General features: G+C 48.5%; 1 protein-coding gene across 3 annotated transcripts in view; it reads right to left on the bottom strand.

Moving 5' to 3' along the window:
* Window positions 1–21233, bottom strand: part of TSEN2 (tRNA splicing endonuclease subunit 2) — a 56529-nt gene extending 35296 nt beyond the window's left edge. Inside the window, exons 1-5 of one of the 3 annotated variants that reach the window (XM_075550049.1) lie at window positions 21161–21233; window positions 10683–10890; window positions 9049–9130; window positions 3963–3999; window positions 291–792 (exon numbers count right to left, since the gene is read on the bottom strand). In XM_075550049.1, coding sequence (XP_075406164.1) covers window positions 291–792; window positions 3963–3999; window positions 9049–9130; window positions 10683–10871 — 810 coding nt within the window. In that variant the 5' untranslated portion in view covers window positions 10872–10890; window positions 21161–21233. Of the gene's footprint in view, window positions 1–290; window positions 793–3962; window positions 4000–9048; window positions 9131–10682; window positions 10891–13616; window positions 13684–21160 lie in introns of those variants that run through there. The other 2 variants (XM_075550048.1, XM_075550046.1) reach the window with 2 other exon arrangements.
* Window positions 21234–22443: the final 1210 nt, after the last annotated feature.

Raw genomic sequence — 22443 nt, 5'->3', positions numbered from 1 at the left:
AAGATCACGTGTCAATGACAGAAAGAGACTTTGGCACCTGCTTGCATTCATCGGTTTTGGAGTGCAGTCATTCTCCAATTGGAAGGCGCCACGGTGCTCACAGCTGATGTGCTCCAGGACCGGTACCCGGCGCCTCCTGGCCCTCGTGCAGTGCCTGCGGCATGGGGTTCTGCACAAAGCTCACAGGCCCAGACACGCACTAAACACTTGCTCTTAGCCACCAGTAAAGGACATCTGGTCAACCAGAAGTAGGTGGTTTGGGGGGAAATACTTTGTTTTCTTCAACTTACTTCCTTGCTGGGCGCAGCCTCTCCCACGGTCCCGTCACTAGCCACGTCTTCCACAAGCACGTACTTATCGGCAGACAGGAGACCTGTACACCGACCATCCTCCAGCTGAGAGCCTCGCTGGGGGATGGAGTCCTCATGGTGGCTGAGCTGTGCTGGGGTCAGGGGGGCAGTGTCCTCAGGGAGTCCAGCAGAGCCATTTGCAGTTACGGCATCCTGCCTAGAACCCTCCTGTGGGCAGGCACAAGGCTGACTCAGGTCCTCCGTATCACCCGACTCTCCAACATCTCCATTCACTACCGGAAGCTCCTCTTTCCCTATTGGGTCTTCCATATTGGGATCCACTTCAGAGTTGAGCTCACCCTGCACTTGAGCCTCTTGGTACCTTTGCAAATAGGGGTGTTCGAGCGGCTTGGTGTAATCCTGGAGGATGCTGTGCACGGCGCTTTCCTCCTGCCCTTGCCTGCGCAGAAGCTCTGCAGCCCACTGTACACCTCGCTGGTACCTACAAGACAGACAGGCGGTTAGAAACACTACCATCATCTTCAAAGTTAAAAGACAAACTATAGACACACAAAAAGCACACACACGACTCCAGGGTTATAATCCAAAATGTTCATAGTATTTGTACTGAATGGCAGGTTACAGGTACTTTCTCGTTAACCTCTTTCTGTAACAAGGGAGTAAGTGGCTGCCCATAAAACAGCAAGTTGTCCTCTAGTCCAGCACATGGCTGCTGACCCACAGATGAAAGAGCAGTCACTGCAAAGCCTACACAGAACCTTCTGATCTTTCTATGGACTAAAGCACGGGCTCTGAGAGGCTTCCTGGACCTAAACCCCGTGAAGTTAAGCACAAAACATGTGCCCGCGTGCATTCTCCTGGGGATGCGATCCTCAACGCGAAATCTGTGAGAGCAGCCCTAAAGAAAGGGTCAAAAGCAGAGGATCTGGCGCCAGGAGAGCACACACAGGTCACTGCTCTGCTTTGTGTTGTCAAGGGGTTAAGGCAGACACAAGTTCAAGTCCTTTCCCTCATGTTCTCGCACAGGTGAACATGGTCCTGTCTCATGCTGCAGCTGCAAACCAGGGAAAGGAACACCCAGCTCCAAGGGCTGGGGCAAGAGGTAGAGCAGACCCGACGGGAGAAGTGCCCAGACTGAGATGGGCTTGCAGAAGGGCCTGGCAATCCATTTCTGAGGGCCGGCTAATGCAGCCCGGTGGATCCCAAGAGTCTGAACCACAAGCTACCATGTGGTTGGTGCAGGACTGGGTAGCATTTTGCCTTGTCTGTGCGGCTGTCATGAGCTGGGGGGCAGTTTGACAGCATCCAACAGGAACAATCATTGTCATGGGATGGCAGGAGAGGTTCAGAAAGGAAACAGTTACTCGTGTAAAAACACATTAAAATTTTAAAAAAGGTAACCTTTGATAAGAGAAAATGTACATGGCAACAACTTGTCTTTGAGGGGCAGTGACGTGAGAGAGCAGCCCAAGAGGTAGGGGTTCGAGAGATGGCTCCTCGGGGTGGTTCAGATATAAATCACCCAACCCCTCTGTCTGTACTGTTAGTGCCAGAATCACACCTGCGTCCTGCCTCACGGCGCCCCTGGAGGACCATGAGGGAAACGCCAACGAGTCCCTGTTGGGAAAAACCTCTGACTGAGTGACCAGGGAATGCAGGCTGCATAGCATGCGTCTTCTCATTGGCTGGCCACCTTTCAAGTCAAGTCCTGCTGCATGAAGCCCAAGCCCTGCTGGGAAGTGGAGGAGGAGAAAGAAAGGGGGTGAGGAGTCTGAGAGGGAGAGTGGCTGATGGAAAAGGTGGCAGTTACAATTAGCAGCAGTAAAGGGACCCATGCAGGGCCACAAGCATATCCATCAGTCCTGTCTACGTACACCGCAGGTTCCTCTCCCTCCACTAGTGGGGACTGATTGATGCTCACCTCAGGGAAGGGTCATGTGAGGGCCACTGCTAAGTCTGTGTCATAACTGCCCTTACTACTCATTCCTATCTCTCCCACGCAACCTCCTGCCGCTCCGGGCCGGCTCTACCACTTGTCACTTGTTGCAGCAACAGACACTCAAGGAAAACCAGTGAGTGATCAAATGATACCCACGGTGATTTGCAAACAAGACGTTGGCAGTCAAGAGCTGGAGAGCACACCAACCAGGGTGCTGATGTCAGAAGGCACTTCACAGGGAGGGCGGTGGTGGTGGCGGTGGTGAGCGGGCCTTTGGACAGGTTCCTAAGAGGCCCACTGATTGGCAAGCACAGTGTGTTATGGATCTTGCTTCCCAGTGCAACCTGATGACTCCAGGCTCTGGATTATTCTGAATCGTCAGAAGGCAAAGGCCTCTTAGACTGTGTTTAATAAATAATGCTTAAGTAAGAAGATCAGTCAAAAATTGTTGAACAGCTCAAAGGGCTCACCTTCAGTGATACGGCCCCCTGCCCCATCCAGAAGTTTGCCCGTCCTTTTGGCTGGTCTCTTGTGGGTGCCATTCTTACAGGTGGGCTTTAGGTGGTTCTGCAGCCCTGTCTACACTATAGTCCCTCCTAGCATGGGGCCCTGTCGGGGTCCTACCAGGCCCCTCGCAGACCTAAATCCGACCTGACCCCTAGCCACGCTGCAGGCCATGGGGTTACTGAGCACGGGAGCAAGGAGGAGCTGTCGGATTTGGTCAGTCTGTGCCAGAAGCATGACCATTCACAGGCATTGTAGGGGCTCCACGTAGGAGCCGAGCCTTGGGCTGTAGCTGAAGGACAAGCAGGATTTGGAGAGCTGACCACTCAGTCAACAGACTCTTACCAAGGGATGCAGGGCAAGAGCCAGGCAGACTCTCTGCGAGCGGATCGTCTGAAAGGGGCAAGCAACGCATGACACTTTATGTGCTGTATCCAAGGCAACCTGGCCGTGCTCCACATGGCATCACACACAGTACCAAAGGCGACTCAGTGGGCACCAGAGGGGCAACACCCCACTCAGCTGGGGAGGAGGCAAGACGATGCTGGGCAATGTGTGTGCTTTAGGTCCCTGGCAGTGGGCAGTGTGAACCCATCAGTGCTGAGGAAGAAAGGTCTGGTGACTGGCTTCCACAAAGATGACACATGGGGTTGGCATGAACTGGAACTGACTGGGTGGCCCCGAATTTGGTTTTTTAATTTTTGGCTTGGCCTGTGTATTTAGGGGGCTGGGGAGAAAGATTTCCAGGCAAACAGAAGACAGAGTGTAAACCAAATTCCAGAGGAAGGAATCATGACTGCATAGGATGGACAAGGAAGGGCAGGGTCCCTTACCACCACTGGGCGCAATGGCAGTTCTACAGCGATGACACAGTCGCCCAGGACTTACATGCATATGCAGCACAGGGCCCCTGCTCGGATTCTGATAGGAACTAAATGGGCAGAGGATCTTGTTCCTGACAACAACAAAACAACCTCACTCCCTACACTGGAAATACTTCTTCATCCACATGACATTCACACATCATCTTCAAGGACACATCTACTGCCAACATTTTTAACTACCACAACAAAAAGAGAGATAAATTAGATAGATAGATGGATAGATAGATAGATGGATGTGGATTAGCATCATCAGAAACAGTGACCCAAAAACAGATTTAATCTAAACCATCATTGTGACCAAAGCCCAAGTTCACCAGGACTTACTTCTTTGAAGTGATGATGGGCAGGTTTGTCCTCATATCTGTAACAAGAGACGGAGGCTCTGTTAGTTCAGACACTTGACTGTCTAGAAAAGATGAGAAGTCTCAAGGGTCATAAAACTGCATGACTAAAAGTTTCATTAATACCATCCTCTCAGCGAGCATCTAGAGACATGCTTCATAAGCCCCTGGGCCCCACTGTCTGGACTCTGGCAGCAGCTAAACAATCTCACTGCTTGTCTAGTTGAGCTTAGAAGTGAGTTCAGAATCGTTCTCAGCCCAGCGCTGTAGGCCAACTGAGACGGGGTGCACGATGAAACCTCTTTGGCCGCTCCGAACGCGCACTCCCCGAACCTTCAGGGGAGACTACTGAGGCTCCCATGGACGACTGACCCACACAAAACTGTTCCCTCCTGGCTACTATGTGTTTGTTGTGAACTATCTTCAGAGAAAGCATCTCCTATGGGTACAACGAAAGGGTGGGGAAAGGAAATTTAAGGGCAGGATGAGTTTGTGATGGGATGGGGAGTTCTGGGTCCCAGCGCTGGCTCTGGGCTGCTAGTGGGGAGAGCTTACTACCAACTGTGTTTTGCAGGCCACCCACTGGTCTGAGTTTGGCTGCTTGTCCTAACTTTGCTTTGGCAAGTCGTTTTTCCATTCTCAACCCAGCTCCCCTCTGATGGGCTAAAGGATTGGAACAGATGATGTTCCAGCCAGAAAACAAACTTAAGAAAGCAAGTTCACGTCCTACCTCCTCCAGAATTTGTTCCTAGTGTCACGACCTTCTTCTCTGGCAATTTAATAACAAAGCACCATTGAGAAAATTTTACTAAAAGTCTTCTATGTGCCAAGTACTAGCGATACATTCAAATCCCTTCTCCTTGAAATATGCAGTCCAGTAAATAGAACAGAAACAACGATTCCAACCCAAGATGATGCATGACTCCGTCAAGTAGGAGACCAAGTCAGAAAGTAATGCTGCTGCAGGTCTGATTCATACCTACGCACAGACGGATTCCAGATGCAATGTGTTTAAACACGTCTCTGTATCAGCGGATGGCTGCTGACAAGTTCTCTCCAGTAACACACACGTCTCGGTCTCATGGCCAGAACCAAACTCACTGCCATCCATTCAATTCCATCTCACAGCGACCCTATTATAGAACAGCGTAGAACTGCCCCCAAGGGTTCCCGAGACTCATTCTTCATAGGACTAGAAAACCTGGTGCTCTCTCTGTCTCATTAAGATGCCTTCAAAATACTGGTCCAAGCAAAACTGTGGCTTCCGGGGGATCAGTTACAAAAACAAACTCATTGCCGTCGGGCTGATGCCAACTCATAGTGACCCTATAGGGCAGAACATAACTCTGCAGGAGTAGAAAGCCCTGTTTTTCTCCTGCAGAGCAGCTGGTGGCTTTGAACTCCTGACTTTTCAGTTAGTTAGCAGTCCAACGAGTAATCGCTGTATCACCAGGGCTCCTTAGGGGATCTGCTAGGCCTCTGAAATTCAAGGAAGAGGTCTGCTCAGAAAGTTATATAGCAAATGTTTGTTTGTTTTTTCTTTTGTGGGATGGGGGATGGGGGGAGGAAACCTTGATAGGTTTTCTTGAAGGACACAGGATAATCACAGGGGCTTATTAGGAAAAAAAGTTTTAGTCCAAAAGAAAATTGCAATGGTATGGAAAAGGGCAGGGAAGTTTCACCAAGGCATTTCCCTCACCACAACCAGGCACCTGCTAAACCTCCAAAGGTCTCAAGAGCTTCCCTACAAGAATCCTGCTGGGAGACCTTCCCCCACCCACAGTCCAGTCCTGATCTTGCCTCTTCCGACATACACTTTTCAATGGCTCTGAAAAGAAACCATATAAAGACAGCAAAAGCACAGCACACTCCCAGGATGGCCAGTAGCTCCAGGTGACTAGTGTGCAAACAGGTAGGACAGAGGAGGCCACCCCTGGACCCCTCTCCTGACAAGGCCAGTCGTCAGCATCAAGTGAGCCCAGCTGAGCATGAATGGCTAAGCCTCAACTGAGCAGACAGAAGGGCCGCATCCCGCCACGATCAGCACATCCACTGGCCTGTGAGCAACGAGGGTGCGGCTTGCAGCCCGAGCTGTGCACTGGTCTGCTAAGCAGTATTAGGGCGGGACCACTGATGAAGTCGGTTACCTCTTTTGGGTTGAGCAGTCAAGTGAGCCTGTTTTCAATTCCCTCAAAAGTGTTTCTCCCAGAGCGGTCTTGTCACCAACTTGATACCCAGGTTCAGCTGTTTATTTTTTAGAGAATTATTATTATTACTTTTTACAACTGAACCATGTTTATTAAATTACATAACAGATTTGGAAGTCATAAAGTCCATCCATAGAGTCTTGCCTCTTTCTCTCTCCATCTTTTTCCTTCCCAACCCACATATTTAAAAACACAGAAATGGGCTTTTCTTCTACACGTCAGCGTAACTTTACTCGTATTCCCCCTTTTCCTCCACCTTCCTGTCTTCCTCCACTAAACAATCTGTCCTGGATCCTCATTTTTCACAGCACATTATGGGAATGCACTAGGACTTTCCTCAACCAATCTCCCCCGGGGAACACTTGGGTGGGGTGCAGCCATTTACATTGCATAGAGCAACCTTCTGCATATTATTTTTTAAAACAGTTGTGCCAGTATTTTAAGAAGTCCCTAGAAACGGGCCCGCTGGATTAAAGGAAAATACATGGATAGTTTTCTTAGGTGTTGCTGGTTAAGTCCCCTCCTCGCAGGTGTAGCGATGCCTGAGTCTGTCTGTCTTTCAGGGCTTCACTAATGAGCCTGGTCAAAAGTCTGGGATTTTTGCCAATCTGACTGCAAAAGGATCTCTCCTTGGGTTTTACCTATTTTCTTTTGTAGCTGTCTTGAGAATATACACAACGAAGTAGACACCAATTCAAGTTCCTGCCTGTACAGTGTGCTGGTCCTGAGGTGATCTGAAATTGCATAACCATGCCCTCCTTTGCGGCTGTTTTACACACACACCCCCACCCCCCTCCCCTCCCCTCCCAGGTTCTAATCTCTTCAGCTGTCTCCACCAGTTTGATCCCATCTAGATAGTGCTTAAAAGAGTGGTGTTGCTCAAGGTAGACTTTTTTTTAATTAGTTAAGCCAAATTATTGTTTGGCTTCAAGATCTCAGGGCATAGTCTTAACAGCCACAGAATATCTGAAATTCTTTTATGAAAGCTGTCTTAAGTCACAGCCTGCATTTTCTCTTTTGATCAGGATTCTGCCAAAGAATCTTTGCTCAAAATGTTCAGCACAGTCCGGCTGTTCTGGACCGCCGGCAAAGGCAGCAGTTATCCAGGGAGGCCGTTAGCCACGTTCCATCTCCTCCTCCCTCTGCTGCTTCAGGTGGAGTGAGACCAATTGCTGGGCCTTGGCTGGACACATGATGTGTTTTTAAATGCTGGGTACTAGGCAGCATACGAGCTAGAACAGAAGCAGTAAACATGCTACTAGGCCAGTTAGGGAACCGGAATGTCTCGTAATCCTATGACGCGAAACCTCTCATCACGAATTAACCGAGTCCCACGAGATTGCGGGTGTTCCGTCAACAACCTCCAGCAGCTACCCTCTGCTGTACGGTCGGTCACACTTCTGCTGACGGAGTTGTCGTCCGCAGGCACCACTTTGTCTTCTTGTTCCTCTACTGGCGGGCATGAAGATGGCTCCCCCGGGGCAACTGTGAACAGTCCTGAAACACCGGTGTGTCAGCCTCTCTCTTGAGTCTTTGCATTCAAGTCTCGTGTGTCTACACCCAGGAGTCCAAGCGCGGGTCCTACAGCAGCTCCCGGCTTCTCGTGTCTGAGGAGCTGACCCACTGTTTCTACGACGGCTGGGCCATTTTGCACTTTCCCTCCAGCAGTGGACAGAGGATCCACTTTCCCCACATGCTTGTCAACATCTGTTATTTTCTGTCTCTCTCAAGGACCTTAGCCACCCAAGGGACAAGGAAGTGCTATCTCATTGTTGTTTTCAATATTGCAGCTCAGACGATTACCCACAGTGAGCTTCTTTTCGTGTGTCCAGTGGCCACTTCAATGTCTCCTTTGGTGAAATGTCTATTCACATTGTTGTCCATTTTATGACTGTGTTATTTGTCTTTTAGTAGTTAAGTTGTTGGAGATATATATATATATATTTATATATATGTTTATATATATAATATGCTTTTGGGATATACGGTTTCTGAAGATATTCATCCCAGTTTGTCTTTCTGGGTAGTCTTTTGATGAACAAAAGTTCTAAACTTTTTGAGGTTCCATCTATTTATGCTTTGTTGTGTTTGTTCTATTAGTTAATCTGCTGTCAAAGCTAGGTCTGACAGTGGTGCCCCCAGGCTCCCACTTTTTCTTCTAAAAATGTTATGGTTTTAGTGTGTAAATTTTGAATTTGCTTTAGTGGAGGTCTGACCCACGAGTCCCATGATTTTAATTTGTATTTCTCTTACAACAAAACATTTTAATAACCTGCTAATATTGGTTCTTAAGTAATTACCATAAGAATTCCTTTGAGAAATAACACAGTGATTTGAAAAAATATACAGTGACCCAGCAAAGGAAAACAACACTTTACCACGACTTAGAAAACCTACCGACGCCATGGCCATTACACAGTTCTACTTCTGGAAAATAAAACGCAAGTCTCATTTTGCATATGCCACAGTTCAGGAGACACTGCATTGCGCGTGCCTCCGCGGGGCTGTCTGCTGCTGTAAAGACTCAGTCCCAGAAGCCCCACCTCGGGCCACTGTGAGTCAGAATTGACTGATGCAGTGTGGGCTCTTGGGGCCCCCTTCACATGGTGCTCTGGTAGGCAAACAGACAAGTCCGAATAACACTTTTGATGGCCCCAGAAATGAGAAAACACATTTTTATCAATCCTAAATAGCCTATAACCTTGACTAAAATTGTCCAATTGTGACATTTGGCAGTAAAGTTGCCGATGAGCATGTTACTTCGCCTCTGGAATTGTGCTCTGTAACCCGAGGTGCTAAGATCAGTCATGAAAGGAAACGATCATTTATTTGTCACAAGAACTGAATGGTGTGCAAGTTTACCTTTCCATTTAGCAACCAGCTCAGGGTCTGAGACGGTGAAGTTTGGACGGCTTCTTGACAGAATGCCTTTCCCAAAATAACCCTTCCAGGAAGAGGGGGAGGAAAAAAGAAAAAGTTAGTTCATGTTCAGTTATCAATTTGTTAGCTAAATACTTACGGTAACAGCAGGTTCAAGCCATTTTTCATAGCTCACTATAATGACCTTAGAATCTCTTTGATAGTGTGAGGAGTAATAATACGGTCTTGGTACTCCTCATTTCTTTCACAACAAACGGCTTCAGGCTGTGTCTGGTGAGCTGAGGGCAGCAGGGCGGGTAGCAGCTGAAATTCCTTCCCCGTGCTCAGCAGCACAGCACACATGAGCCTTGGCTGCCGTGCCGAGGCACAAAAAGCTTCCTGAATATTTTTCTTCCCCAACTGCATTGCGGTAAAATACCCGTATACACCATTCTAAAGTACCTAACTCAGTGCCATATATTACATTCACCTTTAATTCTTTTTAAGTCAGAAGGGAACTAGTACTTTCCTTCCTGCTGATTCATAAAACAGCATACCTATCTACTTCACATACAGAGCGAAAACAAATTAGAGGTTGCCCCGCGCCGGGAGCGGGAGGAGGGACTAAGTGTCAACAGGCGTTGGGAGCTTTGATGGAACTGCTTGAAACCCGGCCACAGCGGTCCTTACCCAGCTCTGTAAACTTACTGCCGTCTCTGAAAGGGGCACTTACAAGAGGTGGGTTTTATGGGAGGCAAATTATCCCTCTCTCTGGCTGTTAAAGATCAATGCCCCAGCAATCCACAGGTCGTGGGGAACAGAAAGGAAGGAAGGAGAGACAGGAAGGGAAACAGCTTACCTGTCTCAACCCCACTGCTGATGAAAACCAGGAAGGACTGGGCTCGTCCTCACCCAGGAGGCCCCTACCAGGAGAGGAGCACTCACATAGCCGGAGCCGGGCACCCCCCCCCCAGCCTCAGCCACTGTGTCTGCACACCCCAGCCATGGCCCCCCATTTACCAGCAGGGGAAGGGAGACACCCCCACACCTGCTGCCATGACGCTCACTCCCACCTAGTGGCCTCAATCTCGATTCTAATCTTTTCCTGACGAAGAGGTGGTTCTCTCGTGGGGGTCATGGGGATGTAGCTCTGAAGCATCAGCTTCCAAACTGATTCATGGGAAAAGAAAGAAAAAGCCAGGAATGATATGTTCCAGTGCGTTTACCTCTGGGAACAGGGCTGGGAGTGAAGGGGGTGTCTTTAGCATTCTATATTGCTCTATCTTTTAAAAAATGAATATGCACCGTCTTTCAGCTGAAGGAGGGGGGGGAGGGGCAGAGAGAGAGAGAGAGAGAGAGAGAGAGAGAGAAAGAGATAGATAGATAGATATATTAACCCACTGAATCAATTTTATTGCTGAGATGCAGGTTCCCAGGAGAATCCCACCTGTCATTTATTTCTTTAGCCTCATGACGTGGCTCTGGGCACCTGATTCACAAAGTGCTGGTCAGCTATTGTAGCTAACTGCAAGGGAGGCGTCCACCTGGCTTACGGTTATTTTGGGGGTGGGGGAGGAGAAAGGGCAGCTTGTTCAGGGCTGTCCGGAACCAGCCCCACAGGGGCGGCCTGCACTTACTTTCCCATAGAGCTGCTTAATATCCTCTGCGTCCCTCACGATGATGTTGTTGCTCATCATCTCGGCCCGGTACAGTGTGCATCCTCTCCCAGGGCCCTGGTCCTGCCCAAAGGGGAGCGGCAGTGGAGACTCATAATGCTCATACACTTTCCTCTTCCTCTTCGGGGCATGGAAAACCGCTTCTGCCATCCTCCCCAGCCAACTGCTCCTTCAGATACAGACCACAAGGAGAGAGAAATAAGACAAGTGATCAATAACCACATTGATCTTCATCCTTGCTACATCACACCCTGCTGGCTCGTCTCCTCCCCAAGACCCTTCTGTAAGGGGATGCCCTGTGGCCTACAAATGGGCTTTGGGTCTCCACTCTGCACTTCCCCCTTCATTCACTATGGGAAGATTTTTTGTTCTGATGATGCCTGATACCTGATCCCTTCAACACCTCGTGATCGCACAGGCTGGTGTTCTTCCATGTGGGCTTTGTTGCTTCTGAGCTAGATGGTCGCTTGTTTACCTTCAAGCTTTTAAGACCCCAGATGCTATATCTTTTGATAGCCGGGCATCATCAGCTTTCTTCACCACATTTGATTGTTCACCCTCTTTGTCTTCAGCGGTTGTGTCAGGAAGGTGAGCATCATAGAATGCCAATTTAATAGAAGAAAAAGTATTCTTGCATTCAGGGAGTACTTGAGTGGAGGCCCAATGTCCTTCTGCTACCTTAACACTAAACCTATAAATATATGCACATAGATCTATTTCCCCATCCTCATATATAAATATATTTGCATAGGTACATGTCTTTATCTAGACCTCTATAAATGCCCTTTGCCTCCCAGCTCTTTCCTCTATTTCCTTTGACTTTCCTCCTGTCCCACTATCATGCTCAGGCCCCACCAGGGTTTCAGCAATTCCTCTTGGTTATATTACCCTTGATCACACCCAACCTCCCACACCCTCCTCACCACTGATTTGGATCACTTGTTGTTCCCTTGTCCCTGGGTTTATTAACACCACTACCTTTCCCCCCACCTTCCCTTCTCCCATGTCCCCACAGAACTGTTGGCCCCATTGATTTCTCCTCCAGATTGTTCATCCAGCCTATCTTATTTAGACAGACCTGCAGAGATAATAACATACACAAAAACAAGACAGAGAAAAACCAAGCAACAATGTACAACAAAACAACAACAAACCAAACATACACACACACACACACACACACACACACACAAGAAAGAGAAGCTTGTAGTTAGTTCAAGGATTGTTTGTTGGCCTTTAGGAGTGTTTTCCAGTCTAGTCTGTTTGGGCAACACGCCCTGGCTCCAAAGTCCACCTTCAGCCGCTCCATTCCCTTACTGTACTGTTGCACCCCTTAATGTTTTGCCTCGGTGTGGTGGGACCAGATCGGGTGCAATTCCCACACTGTGTCTCTGGTGTTGTCCCCTATAGGGCTATGGGTCAGTGAGGGGCATCATGTCTCATAGTGGGACCAGCCAAGTGGTCCTCTCTGTTGACTGGCTGCTCTAATTGGGAACATCATCCTCACGGCATGGTGGGCCAGGATGTGCTCCACTCTCTCCTCCCCCTCTTCATCTGCTCCCCTATGCTCCGATCAGATATGTCCCTCTCCTGGAGCTGCAGATTCAATGTCATCTTTTGAAATAAATTCTTCTGAGGGGAGGGGCAGGTGTCCATTTAGTAGTTGGGGTTGGGGCCGGCCCCCCAGACCTCTCCACTGGTTCTCTACTCCACGCCGGCATGCGCATTCACAACGCCCCCTCCACCATAATGATCCGATTCCTACCTTGCAAGTCTGGCTAGATCAGAGGATGTACACTGGTACAGATGGGAACTGGAAACACAGGGAATCTAGGGCGGATGATCCCCTCAGGACCAGTGGTGTGAGTAGCAATATTGGGAGGGAATAGGGAGGGTGGCCTGGGAAGGGGGAACTGATTTTAAGGATCTACACGTGACCTCCTCCCTGCGGGGACAGACAACAGAAAAGTAGGTGAAGGGAGACGTTGGACAGGGCAAGATATGACAAAATAATAATTTAAAAATTATCAAGGGTTCATGAGGGAGGCGGGAGCAGGGAGGGAGGGGAAAAATGAGGACCTGATGCCAAGGGCTTAAGCGGAGAGCAAATGTTTTGAGAATGATGAAGGCAATGAATGTACAAATGTGCTTTACACAATTGACGTATGTATGGATTGTGATAAGAATTGTATGAGTCCCTAATAAAATGATTAAAAAATAACTACATTGATAAAAAATGTAGCCATCTTGATAAACTCTGTGGTTTCTGGGGGAAAAAAACAAAATGCACATCACATTTATGAATCAGTGAATGTAAAGACACAAAAGAATAAGAACATTATGTATGAGCACATGCTCCTAGAACAGTGGTTCCCAACCTGTGGGTCGTGACCCCTTTAGGGATTGAATGACCCTATCACAGAGGTCGCCCAATTCACAACAGTAGCAAAATGACAGTGATAAAGTAGCAATTAAAATAATGTTATGGTTGGGGTATCACCACCACATGAGGAACTGTATTAAAGGGTCATGGTATTAAATAGGTTGAGAACCCCTGTCCTAGAATAACTTGAGGTCTATGACAAAGCCCTGGACGCCAGGGCCCTTGCAGCACAGAAAAGGTCGGGATCAGAGTTTTCAGTGGGGACTTTTATGTAAAAGAAGTGAGCTCCATCCTGCTTACCAAAACTCAGATGAGAGGGGTGGAGTCTAGCCTGTCAATCAGGTCGCAGCTTGATGACCTCATTTTAGAGGCTCTAGGAGATAAAAAGCTCACTGGTGGCAGAACACACACTCTCTGCTTGGTATTCTTGATGACAAGACACATGGAGCTATGCTAGAGCCCTGGAGCTGGAGGAGCTATGTAGAGACCCACGTCAGTGCTGAGATGCTTACATGGCCACCGGATCCACATGACTTTTCACCCACTGGCCTGTGATCTTCCTGCATTCTGTGTCACTGCATGTGTTTCATGATTCTGAAGATGAATTTATAGATTGGTATCAGACATATGGGATAATGAGGAATTAGGGACTTGATCTGGACTGGGCTGGGATGTTTTCTCAACATTCAACTGCTCTTGTATATAAATCATTTTTCTTAAAACACAGATGAGTGTCTCTGAATTTGTTTCTCTAGTCTACCCAGACTAACACACTCACTAACTCATTCTAAGAGGCAAGCATCAACCTGACCAAGTCCAGACAAACACACCCCAAGACCAATAATCCCTAAGAATTCTCAACAAAACACCTAAAGGATTCTACTCCATGACCAAGCACAATTTGTCCCAAGAGTGCAAGTTCGACGTTCAAAGATAAATCTGTGTAACACACCACACCGTCAGGAAAAACACGAGCACCTCAGTCCATGCACAGAAGGCATTTGATAACATCTAATATATTTCTTTTTTTTTTTAACAATTTATTGGGGCTCATACAATTCTTTTCACAGTTCATACATATACATACATCAATTGTATAAAGCACATCTGTACAGTCTTTGCCCTAATCATTTTTTTCTCTTTTCTTCTTTTACATTTTATTAGGGATTCATACAACTCTTACCACAATCCATACATATACATACATCAATTGTATAAAGCACATCCATACATTCCCTGCCCCAATCATTCTCAAGGCATTTGCTCTCCACCATCTAATATATTTCTATGAGAAAAAAAAACCCCAAAACAAAATGTACTAAGGGAGGGATAGGAGGAAAACTCCCCATTATGAATAGGGCATTTCTGAAAAACCCACTGCTACCATCGTACTTCATGTCGGTAGACTAAAAGGAGGACAAAATGACTAGCCGAGGAGCTAATGGAGACAGCTACAGATGTCAGTCGTGGATCGCCTCCTGGGTCAGCAGCTGTTCACACTCCCCCTGCCAGTGCTGTGCCCCCCCTTCAGGCTTCTTACTTCTTCCCTTCTCCATTTTCCTCCATTTCTTTGACCCCTCTATCCCTTTTCTGCCTCCCCTCCCAAAATTTTTCTTGGTCCCAAAGAGTGGATGAACCTTGCTAGCCTCTTCTCTGGGCAGCAGCACCCCCTGAGGCTGGTGGTGCTCACTGCCGGGGGCAATGGACACAGGAAACCCAGGAAGCGGGAGGAAGGCTGTTACATGGGGAGACGGCAATCAGCAGAATCAACAATGTGTGCATGAACTGTTGACTGGACAGTGAATCTACTCTAAACCTTCAACCAAATCACAAGAGTTAAAGAAAAACCCACAAACAAGCCACGCCGAATGAGCGTGCCACTCATGGGGAAGGGGGATTTTCACAGAGCCAGTATTTCCCCTACCTTATCTCCACTGGATGTGGATCAAATACACCACTGAACAATTAAACACACACAGCAGCCTCTTTATGGGGAAGGGCAAAAGGATGAGTGTCCTGTAGCAGTAGAGCCCTGCTGGTGCAGTGGCTACACATTCGGCTGCAGCCCCAAGGTCAGCAGTTCAAAACCACCAGCTGCTCCAAAGGATACATAGGAGGCTTCCTAATCCTGCCAAGATTCAGTCTCAGAAAGCCACAAGAGTAGTTCTACTCTGTCCTGTAGGGCGGTTGTGAGTCAGCATTGACTCAATGGCAGTGAGTCTGGTTTTATTTTGTGGCAAGAGTCAGGATGCGGTGGAAGCAAGCTGCAGTTTTCTAAATGAGAACGTATTTCTGGCTGCCACAGAGTGGAAGTGTGCAGGGTAAGTAGACCCTTCCAGCCTGCTGCTGCTAGACACACAAAGTGTATCTTCTGCTCCACTTCCAACTGTCTGCCTCACTGACAAACTTGATTTTCACATTAGGCGCTCATAAGTTCACGAAGTACAGTGGGCAGAACCATCCTGCCCCACTACCCACAAATTATTATGACCACAGCTCTCTATCTTGACTCCTTCCTTGGTGCATGGTCAGCCATGGCAAGGGCCAGAGTCTCCTCAGCTAGCACTTGCTGAATTAAGAGGTCCATACCCAGCGAGTGCCCACAGGGCCCGGGGCCATTACCCCCTGACTTGTAAGTAATACAGATAACAGTGATAGCAGCAAGGATCACTTGCAGGTCTACAATGTCTCCCCAGTGCTAGTGCTGAAGAGCAGGGTCTCTGAGGCCAGAAAGATGCCAGGGTCAGAACCCAGCTTCCCACCTGGCCACTGGCCATCGGCAGGAGTCATTTACCTCCCTGTGCCCTAGTTCCCGCCTGTAGGAAATACGGATAAAAATCGACTCTCACGTGTCCTCGGCATCCAGAGTGCTTAGAACAGGACTCGCACATGCATGTCTCTGCTATTATTATTTTCAGGGGTGGGAATTAACAACAGATGCAGATGTTCTACAGGCCCTGGACGACCTCACGTCGCTTGAGCTCCAAAGCCCGAGCTCTTCGCAGTCCAGCCTGTCCACTTCTCTCTGGGCTATTTCTCAAAGCTAAGCGTGTGCTGTGGAGACCTCAACTGTGTTGAAACCCTAACCCTTGTACTATAAACACGATCCCTATCTGGAAACAGAGGTTTCTTTAGTTATGTTAATGAGATCAAATCAGGGGAGGGTGGGTTGTAAACCTAATCACCACTTCTTATCTAGTCCCTCTTTCTCCATTTTCCTTCATTTTTTTGTCGCTGTACCTTCTCTCCCCCCCTCCACCCTGCTCCCCTTCCCCATAGAGAGGTAAGACTGGACAGTGACACGATGGGGGACAAGGAAGACAGATGCACCTGGAAGCACAGGGGCACTAAAGCTTGCTGCCAGCAATTAGACTCTGGAACAGACAAGGGCGGACATCCCTTGGAGCCAGCCCTGAATTCGGAATCTAGCCTTCTGTTCAGTGAGTAAATATAGTTCTGTTCTTTAAAGCCACCCACTGGTGGTATTTTGGTAACAGTGGCACCAGGTAACTATGGGAGGCCCTTCGGTGCACCCAGCGCTACCATGGAGTCAGTACTAGGCCTCCCAGGCCTTCCTCCCCCAGAGGCGACAAACTGAGTGCAGAACACGCCAAGTAAGCAAGTCCGAAGGTGTGAACCCTGGAGGAAGGAAGGAAAGTAGTGTGCAGCGATGACAGAAGCACACCAGGTGCATGTGACCTATGAAAACCTCGCCACCCGCAAGGAAAACAAATATTAAGCATGTAAGTGAGTGTGCAGCCTCTCTACTCCCAGGGAGACCACACAGCTGCTCTGCCCTCTCTCAGGTCCAGCCTACCACTGCTGGACCCCGAGCCGAGAGCGCGTCTGGTGTATGAAGATGGGGTGAAGCCCTGTCTACTCATTAGCTAACCAGGACCGCAAGACCTCACAAGAAAAAAATCAATAAAATCAAGCCCACTATTCAAGTGTCTTCGCGGTACTCAGTTTCAGCATCCCGTTCGGCCATGGGTAACATCAAGCCGGAAACTGCCGAAGGTGAACGAGGGCAGGTGAATGGTGTTCTGGGTTTCATGACCATTACAAGAAAATTAAAAGCCTTGCTCGATGAATGGTGTCTCTATCCATCTCAAGGAAGCAGTTCAGGACAGAGAAAAACACAGATCGAGGCAGGGCTGGAGGAACTGATAACTCAATGGCAAAGGCAACCGTGAAAAACAAGAGCGGCAAGTTGGAAGCTTTGGAAGCTCGTCCGTCCTCGCAGCACAGCACCAGGACACTTCCATTGCCACCAGTCCCTTTAGGGACATCCGTGTATGCTGTGTTTATGTGCGTTTACTACTCAACAGACCAATTTTCTCTTCAAGTACAACTCCGTGCTCCAACCAAAGTGTGTGTGGTGGAAGGTTTCCTGCCACACAGCCATCGGCCAACGTCATCATCCATTGGTGGTCACCTCTAAGGAGCCCTCGCCGTGCGATGGAGCACGCGCTGGGTTGCTAACCAAAAGGTTGGTGGTTTCAAAGCCACCAGCCTCTGCTGGGGAGAAAGACGTGGCATTCTATTTCAGTAGCGATTTCTCTCCTTGGACACCCAAGGGGGTAGTTCTTGCCAGCCCTAGAGGGTTGCTATGAGTCAGAATCAAGGGTTGGACGGAGGGTCACGTCCAGAGGCAGAGGTGTTTCACGGGTGGAATTCTTACTTTCCAGGCAGGTTTGATCCCGGCCGGTGCGCTCCAGGAGCAGCCATACAGACTTCCGTGGAGGCTTGCGGGTTGTTACGATGAACAGGCTTCAGAGGAGCTTTTTCGATTACAATGGACTGCTTTCTGGGGATCAGTTGGTGAAAACCCTACGCCTCACGAGGGTCTGATCTGCAACGAGACTTCATCCTGTTGTGTTTGGGGCTCAACAGCAACTGACCATCACAGCAGGAAGGTTACCTCTGTGTGTCGTGAGTCTGATTCACAGACCTCCTCTCCGACCACAACTGCCATGATTGCCGTGTGAGCTGGCACAATTCCTGGTCTCACACTCCCTGGGCCCAGTTTCTACCTCTTTAAATGAAAAAGGACAAGAAAACTGTCTAGTAGTTGTTCAAAACGTGAAACACAAAGTCATCCTAAAAAACAAAACAACCAACTAGACACACATACTGCCATCAAATGGATTTCAACTCACAGCAACCCTATAGGACAACAGTCGAACTCCCTGTGCGTTTCCAAGGCTATGTATCTTTATGGGAGCAGAAAGCCTCAGCTTTCTCCTAGGGCAGCGGTTCTCAACCTGTGGGTTGCAACCCCTTTGGGGTTCAACGACCCTTTCACAGGGGTCACCTAAGACCATCAGAAAACACATAAATATTTCACAATATATAATTACATATTGTTTTGTGTTTAATCACTATATTTTAATTATGTTCGATTTGAAACAATGAAAATACATCCTGTATATCAGATATTTACATTACAATTCATAACAGTAGCAAAATTACAGTGGAGTAGCAACGAAAATAATTTTATGGTCAGGTGTCACCACCACATGAGGAACAGTATTAAAGGGTCCCGGTATTAGGAAGGTTGAGAACCACTGTCCTATGGAGTGGCTGGCAGGTTCGAACTGCTTATCTTGCAGTTAGCAGCCCAATGTGTAACCTACTACGCCATAAAAAAAGCTCTTTCAGAGTGATCCTATGACTTAGCAACTTTATGCTTAAATATATACTTAGGTGAATTAAACACATCTTATTCACACAAAAATCTGGACCCGAATGCTCATAGCAGATTACTCCAAGTACTCAAAAAAGTAGGAAGAAACCAAATGTCCATCCATGGATGAACAGATCCACTGCACAAAAGATGGTCTAGCCAGAGGATGTAGTGCTACCCAGCCACAAGGAATGGGGTACCCATACAAGCTCCAAGATGGATGGACCTGGACAGCACTAGGCCGAATCAAAGAAGCCAGGCACTAAAGGCCACCTGTATGATTCCATTTATAGGAACTGTGTTGACTTAGGGAATCCATAAACAGAAGGATGGAGGGTCCTTGGGTGGCCCGCTCTGAACCCACCCAGGAGAAATGCTTGGCAATTCGCATCTGTAAGATTACAGCTAAGACAACATTATGGCGCACTTCTACTATGGATCACATGGGGTCACTATGAGGCAGCAGAGACTCAATGACAATTTCCCCCCTTCTTTAAAAATATAGAAAGAAGTAGTCAAGTGGCTGTTGGACTAAGGAAAAGGAGAAATAGGGAGTGACGACTCTTGGATTTATTTTGGGTGATAAAAATGTTCTAAAATTAAGAGTTGCACAATTCTTGGCATCAACTAAACATGCACTTTCAAAGAGTGAATTTTATGATATGTGAATTATATGTCAATCAAGCTGATTTTGAAAAAATGGAGTAGGGCAGCTAAGATTCTTAGTCTCCAGTTCCACCCTTTCATGAAGGGTTATTAAGTCTTTCACTGAATTTGGGAAGTGAAGCAGGGGATAAAGAAAGAACCTGACTTCGGTGTTTCAGAAATAATACATGTTGCTTCAGGGCCATCATAGAACAGCATGGATGGAATGTAGATTTGAGCAGAATTAGAAGAGGTAACATCATGCCAGGCACTGACTGGGTACTATACTACATTGTACCTATTATCATTCATATCCTCAAGGAATCCAAGGCTGGGAGAGGCTAAGTAAATTGCTCCAAGCCTTATTATTCTCTCCGATCTTTTCTAAACCAAAAACCAAACTCACAGCCATCGAGCTAACGTGGATTCATAGTGACCGTATGGGACAGGATAGTCTTGCTCCAGTGAGTTTCTGAGACTGTAACTGTTTATGGGCGTAGAAAGCCGGAGCCATCTCCAGAGGAGCTGGCTGGTGGTTTCCAACTGCTTACATTGAGGATTCCAGCCCAAGGTCACCATGCGCCACCAGGGCTCCTAGCTTCTCTAGCTGACATAAAAAGACTGGCCCGAAAGAGGGACCATACCCAACTCACACAGCTGTCAAAGACCGGCCAGTTGAGTCATGTTGTTTGTGCATAGAAAAGGCATGCTATAGAGTTAAGAGAAACATCTGACTGATGAGATGCAGACTGTATGTCCTTGTTCTGACTCTTGGATAAATTCGATTTAGAGGCAGACTTGGGAATGGAACTAACTGCCCAGCACAGAGGAGGAAAGAGACTCTAAGGGGCTGATCAGAGGCTATTGCACAGGGCTTGCTACTTTTCTTTTCCTAGAATCTGGTCTTGCCTGACTCGAGTGCTGGTAGAGTGACAACATTTTATTCCTGTTCCTTAATACTTCTGGGAGCACACACGTATACAACTTTTAAGCGCTCATAAAATGTTTATTCCCCAAAGATACAAAGGCAGGAGGTGACTCCATTTAATTTGCTAGCACCCTTGGACCACGTGCCAAACAAGCCCCGCAAAAAGCCTAGCTGAGCTTCTACACATTGCGAACCACGTTCAGGTACTTCCCGGGCACTGGCAGGCAAGGGTGAAAGGGAGGCGGCGGGCGACCCTGTCTTTGGGAGCTTTCAAGTTCAACCCGACGATCACAACAACACACGATCAAATAAACGTGGGCAGGTTCTGGTGAGGATTAACTGGGATAACCACGCAGGCCCTGGAGCGGGGACCACCAGGAGGAACGTGCTCGCCAGGTGGGCGCTAGAACGGCAACAAACGACTGCACACAAGCCAGACTGCGTGTATCAACCCTGTCTGAACTGATCCCTGTGCTGCTTCCCCAGGGCGTCCAACTTCGGTGTGGCCGAGGCGCCACGTGGGCAGAGGCCGCGCCAAATGCACTTTGACCTCCCCCGCGCCCCGTGTGTCCAGAAAGACGGAAGTAGAAAGGTGCACGGCGAAAAGGGGAGGGGGCCCATTTCGCGTCGGACGCGGAAGCGTGGCTTCTCGTTCAGGCCTGTGTAACGCGGCTGCTGTGCGCGCCCGGCTCCTTGGCTCTCGCCCAGGGGGGCCCCGGGAGGCGGCGGTGTCACCCCCGCCGTGCAGCACCCCCAGCAGCCCGGACTTCGCCCGCTCCACGCACGGAGCGCCTTACCTTCGCAGGCCTCAAGCGCTCGCCGTTGCCTTAGCAACGCCGGCCGAGGGCGGGCACTGCTGTCGTCAAGCAGTACGGCCGCAAAATCACGGGACTGCGCAGCCGCAGAGCGTGTTGCCAGGCTCGCGGCGTCTTTGCGGACTGCGGCTGCGCAAGGTTTGAAGGCGCCTACACCTGCCACTTACTAGAATGTCAGGCCATGCCTGAGCTGCCTTGTGCCTTCTCTCTCTCTTTAAAATTAAAAAAAATTTTTTTAAATTATTATTATTTTGCCTTGTGCCTTCTCTTCCCAGAACTGTACGGATAAACCTCCTGCTTAACGCCTCTTCTCCCAGGTCCATTTTACAAATGAGCTAGGAAGTGACTTAGCCAAGTTCACTTGGACCTAGGAATCTAAGAAGCCAGGTCTAAAGTCTTTGCTCCCCCAGAATGGCACGCCGGAGGCTCTGGACTATACTATCAACTGGACCCGGCCATCAGAAAACGGGTTGTTGGAATTCAGCCATGAATCCGACCTGATGTAAAGTGGGAGAACTGGGGTACATCTGTTTCAGCTGGAGCAGCTGTGGACTGTCAGGAAGCTCTTAGTCCCCTGGCCGGAAAGCCAGGGTACATTGGGCTGCCTTCCCCTTCACTAGCTGTGGTCTTGGACGATTTACCTATCAGACACTGTTTCCACAACTGAAAATCAGGCTGTCTGGGTTGTGAGAGAGGAGCAACACAAGCATGCACGGCAAAGTAAAAATGCCCCCACCTAGGCAAGAACTATCTTAAAGAAGGCCTGAGGAGGAGGCCAACCTACACTTTTACCAAAAATGAATCTTTAAGGGTATACTTTTCAGGAGAATGATACTTTCCAGCTCACAGGCCTGACTGGAGTGGGGTGGGGTGGGAAGAGCAGCAAATAGTGCTGGCGAGTTCATGGGGCAGGATGTGACGGAATATTCCAGACCACCCTGAGCTTCCTCTTGGCTTGTCTCAAGCATCACCCATCTCTCTCTTTGCTGCAGTAATTCCTGGCAATTCTTTAGGTCTCAATTCAGACATTGGCTCTTCCGGGAGACTTCCTCTTACCTGCCTCTGGCCTCTGGGACGCCATTCCTCTGTGTTTCTGTAAGAAGAAGCTGTTTCTGTCAAGTGAATTCCTGCTCAGGGGCCCAAATGCAAACACACTGTCACTGAGTTGATTCCAACTCACTGTGACCCTATAGAACAGTAGAACTGCTCCTTCGGGATTATGAGACCCTAACTCTACCGGAGCAGCCAGCCTGACCATTCTCCCT

Source organism: Tenrec ecaudatus, chromosome 5 (genome assembly GCF_050624435.1).
Source record: "Tenrec ecaudatus isolate mTenEca1 chromosome 5, mTenEca1.hap1, whole genome shotgun sequence".
Classification (NCBI taxonomy): domain Eukaryota; kingdom Metazoa; phylum Chordata; class Mammalia; order Afrosoricida; family Tenrecidae; genus Tenrec; species Tenrec ecaudatus.
Note: the sequence above shows the minus strand (reverse complement) of the source record. Positions and strands in the feature narration are given on the sequence as shown.